The sequence below is a fragment of the Salmo trutta genome, chromosome 12, assembly GCF_901001165.1.
Source record: "Salmo trutta chromosome 12, fSalTru1.1, whole genome shotgun sequence".
Classification (NCBI taxonomy): domain Eukaryota; kingdom Metazoa; phylum Chordata; class Actinopteri; order Salmoniformes; family Salmonidae; genus Salmo; species Salmo trutta.
In genome coordinates this window covers 91,970,092-91,982,166 of record NC_042968.1, presented here as the reverse complement: position 1 = coordinate 91,982,166, position 12,075 = coordinate 91,970,092, and the positions used below count along the sequence as shown (strand labels likewise).

At 48.3% G+C, this 12,075-nt stretch overlaps 1 protein-coding gene across 1 annotated transcript in view; it reads left to right on the top strand.

Annotated features, from left to right (window-relative positions):
- Nucleotides 1-908: 908 nt before the first annotated feature.
- dchs1b (dachsous cadherin-related 1b) overlaps nt 909-12,075 on the top strand; it is an 11,648-nt gene continuing 481 nt past the window's right edge. Inside the window, exons 1-5 of the mRNA XM_029766743.1 lie at nt 909-991; nt 1,347-1,964; nt 2,961-3,185; nt 4,344-4,541; nt 11,370-12,075. The exon at nt 11,370-12,075 is cut by the window's right edge and continues 68 nt beyond it. Coding sequence (XP_029622603.1) covers nt 1,365-1,964; nt 2,961-3,185; nt 4,344-4,541; nt 11,370-12,075 — 1,729 coding nt within the window. The 5' untranslated portion in view covers nt 909-991; nt 1,347-1,364. The remainder of the gene's footprint in view (nt 992-1,346; nt 1,965-2,960; nt 3,186-4,343; nt 4,542-11,369) is intronic.

Genomic DNA, 12,075 nt, shown 5'->3' with positions numbered 1-12,075 from the left:
AGTCTCATTGTGTAGTCTCAGTGTGTAGTCTCATTGTGTAGTCTCAGTGTGTAGTCTCATTGTATGGCAGCAGGTTACATTAGTCTTATTGTGTAGTCTCAGTGTGTAGTCTCAGTGTGTAGTCTCATTGTGTAGTCTCATTGTATGGCAGCAGGTTACATTAGTCTCAGTGTGTAGTCTCATTGTGTAGTCTCAGTGTGTAGTCTCAGTGTGTAGTCTCAGTGTGTAGTCTCATTGTATGGCAGCAGGTTCCATTAGTCTCAGTGTGTAGTCTCAGTGTGTAGTCTCAGTGTGTAGTCTCAGTGTGTAGTCTCAGTGTGTAGTCTTATTGTGTAGTCTCAGTGTGTAGTCTCAGTGTGTAGTCTCAGTGTGTAGTCTCATTGTATGGCAGCAGGTGACATTAGTCACAGTGTGTTGTGTTTTAGAGGGTTAGGGTTAGGGTTCGGGTTAGGGTTGGGGTTAGGGTTAGGGTTTGGGTTAGGATAGCTGCATGGCTATATGGTGAGAGAAACATATGGACGAGGCTTACAGTCTTTACTGACGGACGGTTACGCTCCCCACAGACACCCTGCTACTGCAGCTATTGCACACTTCCCCATGCACTCTCTCTCTCTTCTCTCTCTGTCTCTCTCTCTCTCTCTCCCTCTCTGTCTCTCTCTCTCTTCTCTCTGTGTGTGTGTGTGTGTGTGTGTCTTTTAGCGTGACCTGGCATGAGAGGTGTTAAGAGTAAGCCCATTACAGCACTGTATAAGAATTTTGATGGCCTCTTCAATCCACATATCAGCACTAGTGTCCCCTTCTACAGCCAATGGTTCCACCCAATAAACAATGTTTGTGATAAACAAGACTAGTGTTTCTGGCCAAAGTCTAGTCTTCAGTCACAATCCAACAGGATTCAGCTGCTGTTGGGAATAACTGCTTTCAAGTATGGAAGATTTGTGGCAAAGAAACACATTTGTCTTCCAAGAGTGGATAAAGGCTCTATTCTAAGGTTCTATTCTAAAGTTCTATTCTAAAGTTCTATTCTAAAGTTCTATTCTAAAGTTGTATTCTAAGGTTCTATTCTAAGGTTCTATTCTGAAGTTCTATTCTAAAGTTCTATTCTACGGTTCTATTCTAAAGTTCTGTTCTAAGGTTCTATTCTAAAGTTCTATTCTAAAGTTCTATTCTAAGGTTCTATTCTAAGGTTCTATTCTAAAGTTCTATTCTAAGGTCCTATTCTAAAGTTATTTTCTAAGGTTCTGTTCTAAGGTTCTATTCTAAAGTTATATTCTAAGGTTCTATTCTAAAGTTCTATTCTAAAGTTCCATTCTGAAGATCTATTCTCTGTATTCTCTGTCTTTCAGGTGTAGGAGGCCCCAGCCATGACGATAACGTGTGAAGGTGGGCCCAGGGCCAGCGGTCTGTGTGTGTGTTCAGGCCTATGGAGGCCACGGTCTCTCCTCCTGCTCTACACGGTCCTGGAGCTTGTTGTGGTCCACTCCAACCTGGTCCTGGGAGCTCTGGAGCTCCAGCTGGATGAGGAGCAGCCGGCAGGGACCATCGTAGGGGACATCAGTGCTGGGCTCCCCCCCGGCATCACCGCCTCGCTGTACTTCATCTCCGACCACGAGGGGACGGGGGTGGGAAGCGACCTCAACATCGACGAGACCTCCGGGATCATCACCACGGCACGCCGCCTCGACCGCGAGCAGAGGGACCACTACAGCTTCATCGCCGTCACCATGACCGGGGTCACAGTCGAGGTGTCCGTCACGGTCAACGACATCAACGATCACGCGCCGGCGTTCCCCAAGCCAAAGGCGTTGCTGAAGATCCCGGAGCAGACGGCGGTGGGAACACGGGTTTCCCTGGAGCCGGCGTCGGACGCGGACCGCGATCAGCTAACCACCCAAGGATATGTGATTAAGGAAGGCAATGTGGGGCAAGCCTTCAGGCTGGAGACCAAGAGAGCTGCTAACAAGGTATGGTACAATATAGCATAGCGTAGAGTAGCATTAGCTTAGAGTAGCATGACTCCCGAGTGGCGCAGCGGTCTAAGACACTGCATCTCAGTGCTAGAGGTGTAACTGCAGACCCTGGTTTGATTCCAGGTTGTATCACAACTGACCGTGATTGGGAGTCCCATTGGGCGGCGCACAATTGGACCAGCGTTGTCTGGGTTAGGCCGGGGTAGGCCATCACTGTAAATAAGAATTTGTTTTTAACTGACTTGCCTAGTTAATTAAAGGTTAAATAAACAAATAATGTATAGTAGCATAGCATAGCACCCAGGGACATGTGATCAAGACCAAGAGCGCTAACACGGTTTATTAAACTGCTGTTTTACAATAGGATATGATACATTTTTTACATTTACATTTTAGCAGACGCTCTTATCCAGAGCGACTTACAGTAGTGAATGCATACATTTCATACATTTCCCCCCCCCCCCATACTGGTCCCCCCCGTGGGAATCGAACCCACAACCCTGGCGTTGCAAACACCATGCTCTACCAACTGAGCCACACGGGACCGTGATATTCTATTGTCCACTTTCATGGAAGGCCAGTGGTACAAAATACACGAAAAACAATACAGTCGCATTTGTCTCTATGCAGTTTTTTCTACATAGAAATAGAATGACGTGATCGAGGATTCCCCATTCAAGTCAGTGATGGACTCAAAGCAGGAAGTGTACCCATCAATCTGTGCTGTGATTTGTTGAATCAACTCAACTGACATTCACAAACAAATACATTCCATTGCATGAGCCACATCAGTAAACATCATTTTGAATGAACATTCTACATTACCATGGAAATGATTGCGTTACTAAACAACGAAACCGTTGTGAGCGTAAACCCCACGAGTTTACCAGTCAAGTTGCCACGGTTATAGTTTCCAAGCATGTTCTATTCATTCTATGGTTTTCTCTCCTGTTTGTTCTGGTGTCCTCCCATGTCTTCTCACTCTTTTAGGTGTTGTACCTGGACCTGGTGGTGAACGTTGTTCTGGACAGGGAGAAGAGGTCTTCGTACAGCCTGGTTCTGGAGGCTTTCGACGGGGGGAGTCCCAGACGCACCGGCCTGATGACCCTGGAGGTCTCCGTCACCGACATCAACGACCACGCCCCCGTCTTCAACCAGAGCAGATACCATGCTATCATCTCAGAGAGTTTACCACAGGGAAGCAACATACTGCAGGTATTACTGGATGCTCAGAGAATAAAGCAAAACTTTTGTAGACAACAACAAACAAAAAACTCTAGCAGAAGGTGTATGTTAAAAACTTTTACTGACCCGCTGTTTTACTGACCAGCTGGTTTACTGACCCGCTGTTCCACTGACCCGCTGTTCCACTGACCCGCTGTTCCACTGACCCGCTGTTCCACTGACACGCTGTTTTACTGACCCGCTGTTCCACTGACCCGCTGTTCCACTGACCCGCTGTTCCACTGACACGCTGTTTTACTGACCCGCTGTTCTACTGACCCGCTGTTCTACTGACCCGCTGTTTTACTGACCCGCTGTTCTACTGACCCGCTGTTCTACTGACACGCTGTTTTACTGACCCGCTGTTCTTCTGACCCGTTGTTTTTCTGACCCGAAGGTCTACTGACCCTCTGTTTTACTGACCCGCTGTTCTACTGACCCGCTGTTCTACTGACCCGCTGTTCTACTGACCCGCTGGTTTACTGACACGCTGTTTTACTGACCCGCTGTTCTACTGACCCGCTGTTCTACTGACCCGCTGTTCTACTGACACGCTGTTCCACTGACCCGCTGTTCCACTGACACGCTGTTTTACTGACACGCTGTTTTACTGACCCGCTGTTTTACTGACCCGCTGTTCTACTGACCCGCTGTTCTACTGACCCGCTGTTTTACTGACCCGCTGTTCTTCTGACCCGCTGTTCTACTGACCCGCTGTTCCACTGACCCGCTGTTCCACTGACCCGCTGTTCCACTGACACGCTGTTTTACTGACCCGCTGTTCCACTGACCCGCTGTTCCACTGACCCGCTGTTCCACTGACCCGCTGTTCCACTGACACGCTGTTTTACTGACCCGCTGTTTTTCTGACCTGCTGTTTTTCTGCACATCCTATGTGTAACAGCTTCATTCAGTTGTAATTTTGAAGTAGTTCCACAAATTCACATTGATAAATGTGTAGAGCAGTGGCATCTAAAAAGGATAACTCTTTTAATGTTTCACCATTTTAATTTGTATGACATTCACTGAGGAGGCTGATCATCCCCTTCCTCCTCTGAGGAGCCTCCACTGGTATAGAATGTTATGTATATTAGTTATTATAAATCTATACTGATAGTCAATCAATAATCAATCTCTCCCGTCCTGCAGGTGTTTGCGTCCGACGCTGACGAGGGAGACAACGGTCTGGTCCTGTACGAGATCAACCGTCGCCAGAGCGACCCTGACCGCTACTTCGTCATGGATACGAGGTCGGGGGTCATCACTCTGAACCGTCCGCTGGACTACGAGCTGAAGAGAGTCCACGAGCTGGTGGTACAGGCCAGAGACAACGCCAGCCACCCTGAGGTGTGTGTGTGGGTGTGTGTGGGGGTGTGCATGGGTAGGGATGGCACAATAACCATATAACCAACGGGATGAAGACCTTTAATGAAAATAAAATAATATATATTTTTTTTATGGTTAAGACGGTTGTTTTATTTTATTAAAGGTCTTCATCAGAACACAATATACTTTATGTGTAACGATCGTCGTGCATGAAGGAAGAAGTGGACCAAGGCGCAGCTGGGAGCGAACACATGTTATTTATTTCAGACTGAAATAACACGGTCAAAACAGAGAATAAACGTATCGCTACTGCTCAAACAAAAAGAGACAACAACCCACAAACATCGTGGGGGGGAAAAGGAACTTAAATATGATTCCCCAATCAGAGGCAACTAGCGACAGCTGTCTCTGATTGGGAATCGACAGAACCCAACATAGAAATACGCCCCAAAGCAAGGCTATACCAAAACATAGAAAATAAACTATAGAAATGCCACACCCTGACCAAAATAGAAAAGTTCACCTGGTCAGGGCGTGACAGTACCCCCCCTCCAACGGTGCGTACTCCCGGCGCACCAACCTAAAGTCTATTAGGGGGGGGACCCGGGTGGGCGCCTCACCCTCGGTGGAGGCTCTGGCCCCGGGCGTGTTTCTCCCCCTGCCTCCACCCTAGCCCTACCCCTCTGGCCCGGACTGGACCACGGTGGAGCGGCATGCTCAGGCTCCGGGAGCGGACACAGGCCGTGCCGGACTGTGGACACGCGCCGTGGGCCTGGTGCGGGGAACAGGGACGGGCCGGACAGGACCGGGGACACGCACCACCAACCTGGTGCGGGGAGCAGGGATGGGCCGGACTGGACTGGGGACACGCACCAGCAACCTGGTGCGGGTAGCAGGGACGGGCCGGACTGGACTAGGGACACGCACCCCCGGCTTGGTGCGGGGAGCAGGGATGGGCCGGACAGGACTGGGGACACGCACCACTAACCTGGTGCTGGGAGCAGGGACGGGACGGACTGGACTGGGGACACGCACCACTGGCTTGGTGCGGGGAGCAGGGATGGGCCGGACAGGACTGGGGACACGCACCACTAACCTGGTGCGGGGAGCAAGGATGGGCCGGACAGGACTGTGGACACGCACCACTAACTTGGTGCGGGGAGCAGGGATGGGCCGGACAGGACTGGGGACACGCACCACTGGCTTGGTGCGGGGAGCAGGGATGGGCCGGACTGGACTGTGGACACGCACCACATTCGCCCGGCAAGGGCGAGGTGCTGGCACAGGACGTGCTGGACCGTGACCGCACACCGGCGACACAGTGCGCATAAGCGGCGCCGGATATCCTGGACCGAGGAGGCGCACTGGAGGTCTGGAGTGCACAGCTGACATCACCCGTTCTGGCTCAACGCCCACCTTAGCCTGGCAAGTGTGGAGCGCTGGCACAGAACGCACTGGGCTGTGCAGCCGTACCGGAGACACAGTGCGCGTCCTCGGCGCAGGATACATCGGACCGAGAAGGGGCACCGGAGGCCAGGAGCACTGAGCCGGCACAACACGTCCTCGCTGAACACTCCCCCTAGCCCGGCAAATGTGGGGCGCTGGCACAGAGCGCACTGGGCTGTGCAGGCGCACTGGCGATACCGTGCGCACCTCTGCCACCCAACGCTCTTCCTCCACGCTGTCCCTACGCAGGTCCTCCAGGACCTGCCACATCTCTGCCTCCTCCTTCGCCGTTATCCCCCACGAGAGCAGTGGTCTGGGCTCTTCCTCTGCCCTTCCGGACCACCCCATTAGCCCCCCCCAAAAAAATTCTTGGGGGTGTCTCCGGGCCTCCTCGACCGCCGCCTGCGACTCCTTCCACCGGCTGGCATCACCTCCTCGACCTGGGAATCCTTCCGCCAGGGTCCTTTCCCCGACATGATCTCCTCCCAGGTCCAGAACTCCTTCCCCTCGCGAGCCCATCTCTCGCGCTCCTTATCCTCCCGCTGCTTGGTCCTGGTTCGGTGGGGTGTTCTGTAACGATCGTCGTGCATGAAGGAAGAAGTGGACCAAGGCGCAGCTGGGAGCGAACACATGTTATTTATTTCAGACTGAAATAACACGGTCAAAACAGAGAATAAACGTATCGCTACTGCTCAAACAAAAAGAGACAACAACCCACAAACATCGTGGGGGGGAAAAGGAACTTAAATATGCTTCCCCAATCAGAGGCAACTAGCGACAGCTGTCTCTGATTGGGAATCGACAGAACCCAACATAGAAATACGCCCCAAAGCAAGGCTATACTAAAACATAGAAAATAAACTATAGAAATGCCACACCCTGACCAAAATAGAAGAGTTCACCTGGTCAGGGCGTGACAGTATGTATATATATATATAAATAAATAAATATATATAAATATATATATAAATATATAAATAAATATATATAAATAAATATATATATAAATATATATATAAATAAATATATAAATATATATATAAATATATATATATATATTTATACATATACACATATATATATTTAAATATATATATTATACACATAGATACACAGTGCACTCGGAAAGTAATAGTAGAATGGCATCGGAGAGGATGGCTGACATTTTACCTGCTCCTAACCAAATGTGTTATTTTGTTCGTTTTTTTAGCATTGTTTGTAACTTATTTTTTTAAACTTATTTTGTACATAATGTTGCTGCTAACGTCTCTTATGAGCGAAAATAACTTCTGGACATCAGAACAGCGATTACTCACCACAAACTGGTAGAAGCTTTTTTCCTTTAACGAGTCCGACGTGAAGGATATACTTTGTGGAGAGAAGACGGAGAAAAATGGTACAGAGGTCGGGCTGCCTTCTGAGAATTCTACAGAGGTCGGGCTGCCTTCTGAGAATTCTACAGAGGTCGGGCTGCCTTCTGAGAATTCTACAGAGGTCGGGCTGCCTTCTGAGAATTCTACAGAGGTCGGGCTGCCTTCTGAGAATTCTACAGAGGTCGGGCTGCCTTCTGAGAATTCTACAGAGGTCGGGCTGCCTTCTGAGAATTCTACAGAGGTCGGGCTGCCTTCTGAGAATTCTACAGAGGTCGGGCTGCCTTCTGAGAATTCTACAGAGGTCGGGCTGCCTTCTGAGAATTCGTAGGCGAGCGAGTAAACCCCCACTGCCATCTGTTCTACTGGCCAACGTGTAATCATTGGAAAATAAAATCCATGACCTACGAGCAAGATTAAACTACCAACGGTACATTAAAAACTGTAATATCTTATGTTTCACCGAGTCGTGGCTGAACAACGACATGAATAACATACAGCTGGCAGGTTATACACTCTATCGGCAGGATAGAACAGCAGCCTCTGGTAAGACAAGGGGTGGCGGTCTATGTATATTTCTAAACAACAGCTGGTGTACGATATCTAAGGAAGTCTCGAGGTTTTGCTCGCCTGAGGTAGAGTATCTCATGATAAAATGTAGAGCACACTATCTACCTAGAGAGCTTTCATCTGTATTTTTCGTAGCTGTCTACAAACCCCCACAGACTGATGTGGGCACTAAGACCGCACTCAATGAGCTGTATACCGCCATAAGCAAACAGGAAAACGCTCATCCAGAGGCGGAGCTCCATGTGGCCGGGGACTTTAATTCAGGGAAACTTAAATCTGTTTTACCAAATTTCTACCAGCATGTTAAATGTGCAACCAGATGGGAAAAAAACTCAAGACCACCTGTACTCCACACACAGAGACACATACAAAGCTCTCCCTCGCCCTCCATTTGGCAAATCTGACCATAATTCTATCCTCCTGCTTCCTGTTTACAAGCAAACATTAAAACAGGAAGCACCAGTGACTTGGTCAATAAAAAAGTGGTCAGATGAAGCAGATGCTAAAGCTACAGGACTGTTCTGCTTGCTGGAATACTGGAACATGTTCCATGATTCTTCCGATGGCATTGAGGAGTACACCACATCAGTCACTGGCTTCATCAATAAGTGCATCGATGACGTCATCCCCACAGTGACTGTACGTACACACCCCAACCAGAAACCAGGGATTACAGGCAACATCCGCACTGACCTAAAGGGTAGAGCTCCGTTTTCAAGGAGCGGGTCTCTGACCCGGAAGCTTATACGAAATCCTGCTGTGAACTCCGACGAACGATCAAACAGGCAAAGCGTCAATACAGGACTAAGATTGAATTGTACTACACCGGCTCCGATGCTTGTCGGATGTGGCCGGGCATTGCAAACTATTACAGACTACAAAGGGAAGCACAGCCGAGAGCTGCCTGGTGACACGAGCCTACCAGACCAGCTAAACTACTTCTATGCACGCTTCGAGGCAAGTAGCACTGAAACATGCATGATAGCATCAGCTTTTCTGGACGACTGTGTGAGCACGCTCTCCGCAGCCAATGAGAGTAAGACCATTAAACAGGTCAACATTCACAAGATCGCAGGGCCAGACGGATTACCAGGACGTGTTCTCCGAGCTTGCGCTGACCAACTGGCAAGTGTCTTCACTGACATTTTCAATCTCTCCCTGTGTGAGTCTGTAATACCAACATGTTTCAAGCAGACCACCATAGTCCCTGTGCCCAAGAACACTAAGGTAACCTGCCTAAATGACTACTGACCCGTAGCACTCATGTCTGTAGCCATGAAGTGCTTTGAAAGGCTGGTCATGGCTCACATCAACACCGTATCACGGACCTTGCTGTAACACGGACCTTGCTGAAACATGGACCTTGCTGTAACACGGACCTTGCTGAAACATGGACCTTGCAGTAACACGGACCTTGCTGAAACATGGACCTTGCTGTAACATGGACCTTGCTGAAACATGGACCTTGCTGTAACACGGACCTTGCTGAAACATGGACCTTGCTGAAACATGGACCTTGCTGAAACATGGACCTTGCTGAAACATGGATCTTGCTGTAACATGGACCTTGCTGAAACATGGACCTTGCTGAAACATGGACCTTGCTGTAACACGGACCTTGCTGAAACATAGACCTTGCTGTAACACGGACCTTGCTGAAACATGGACCTTGCTGTAACACGGACCTTGCTGTAACACGGACCTTGCTGAAACATGGACCTTGCTGAAACATGGACCTTGCTGTAACACGGACCTTGCTGAAACATGGACCTTGCTGAAACATGGACCTTGCTGAAACATGGACCTTGCTGAAACATGGACCTTGCTGAAACATAGACCTTGCTGTAACACGGACCTTGCTGAAACATGGACCTTGCTGTTACAAGGACCTTGCTGAAACATGGACCTTGCTGAAACATGGACCTTGCTGTAACAAGGACCTTGCTGTAACACGGACCTTGCTGTAACATGGACCTTGCTGTAACATGGACCTTGCTGTAACATGGACCTTGCTGAAACATGGACCTTGCTGTAACACGGACCTTGCTGAAACATGGACCTTGCTGTAACACGGACCTTGCTGAAACATGGACCTTGCTGAAACAAGCGTGGTGTTGTAGCAAACAAGTTTTTGGTTGCCTAGGCAACGCACCCCTCCCAACAGCAGCAGCACATCAGTCCGGAGCGGAGGAGACGAGAAAATGTGTGTCTTAAAAAAAATACAACATTTAATGGTTATTACGATGACCGCGGTCATTTGGCTGACCAATATTTTTATTTATTTTTTATTTAACCTTAATTTAGCCGTCATCCAAAATCCCACGACCCGTCACAGCCATCGGTGTGGGTGTGTAGTGTGTGTATACGTTGTTTGGGAATGATATACTTTTCTTTCTTTTTTTTACGTCCAATTGTCTCCATGTGAAAAGAGAGTGTGATGGTGTTGGTTCCACCCAGAGGCTAGGAACACGGTCAATATTAGACATGTAATACAGCATACCTACAAACATGTAATACAGCATACCTACATACATGTAATACAGCATACCTACAAACATGTAATACAGCATACCTACATACATGTAATACAGCATACCTACAAACATGTAATACAGCATACCTACATACATGTAATACAGCATACCTACATACATGTAATACAGCATACCTACATACATTTAATACAGCATACCTACATATATTTAATACAGCATACCTACATACATGTAATACAGCATACCTACATACATGTAATACAGCATACCTACATACATGTAATACAGCATACCTACATACATGTAATACAGCATACCTACATACATGTAATACAGCATACCTACATACATGTAATACAGCATACCTACATACATTTAATACAGCATACCTACATACATGTAATACAGCATACCTACATACATGTAATACAGCATACCTACATACATGTAATACAGCATACCTACATACATGTAATACAGCATACCTACATACATGTAATACAGCATACCTACATAAATGTAATACAGCATACCTACATACATGTAATACAGCATACCTACATACATGTAATACAGCATACCTACATACATGTAATACAGCATACCTACATACATGTAATACAGCATACCTAGCAACATGGATGTGCTGATGACAGTCGAAACAGAACAGTGAAGTTGTCATTTTATCTGATAAGCATGAATAAATACATTTCTGTAAAGGTTTATTCTGTATTGGTACAATGCCATCAAATAAAGGTTTCTTCTTTTAAAGGTACAATGTCATCAAATGACACTGTAATGCCAGTTATTGTTTTCCTAATTGCGGATCCTTCCTGTGGACAGTTTGAAGTGTCCTTTGAGTCTCTCTCTGTTTGCTCTGGAAGTTTTACAGGAAGGAGGTGAATTTCTCTTCTCTCTCCGCTTCCTCTCCATTTTAATGACTAGCTTACTGTTGTTTTGCCATCCAGGTGACCAACGCCTTCGTCACCATCCACGTCCGAGACTACAACGACAACCAACCCACCATGACCATCATCTTCCTCAGCGAAGACGGCTCGCCGCGTATCTCCGAGGGCGCCCAGCCCGGACAGTACGTGGCGCGCATCTCGGTCACCGACCCCGACTACGGAGAATACGCTAACGTTAACGTTTCGCTAGAGGGAGGAGATGGGAAGTTCGCCCTGACCACCAAAGACAGTATTATCTATCTGATCTGTGTGGACCAGGTGTTGGACCGCGAGGAGAGGGACACGTACGAGCTGAGAGTGATGGCAACAGACGCAGGCACCCCTCCTCTCAGGGCTGAGTCGTCCTTTACTATCCAGGTCACTGATGTGAATGATAATCCACCACTCTTCGACCAGCAGGCTTACAAACAGACCATCCCAGAGGTCGTCTACCCAGGATCCTTTGTGCTCCAGGTGACGGCCCGGGACAAGGACCAGGGGCCCAATGGGGACATCCGATACAGCCTCCTCAAAGACAAAAAGAGCCACTCCGATTGGTTCTCCATCGACCCAGTGACGGGGATCATCACCACGGCGATGGCACTGGATTATGAGTCGGAGCCAGCGCCCAGCGTGACAGTGGTTGCCACGGACAACGGGCGGCCTCCTATGTCGTCGACGGCGAGGGTTGCCGTGGTGCTGCAGGATGTAAACGATAACGAGCCGG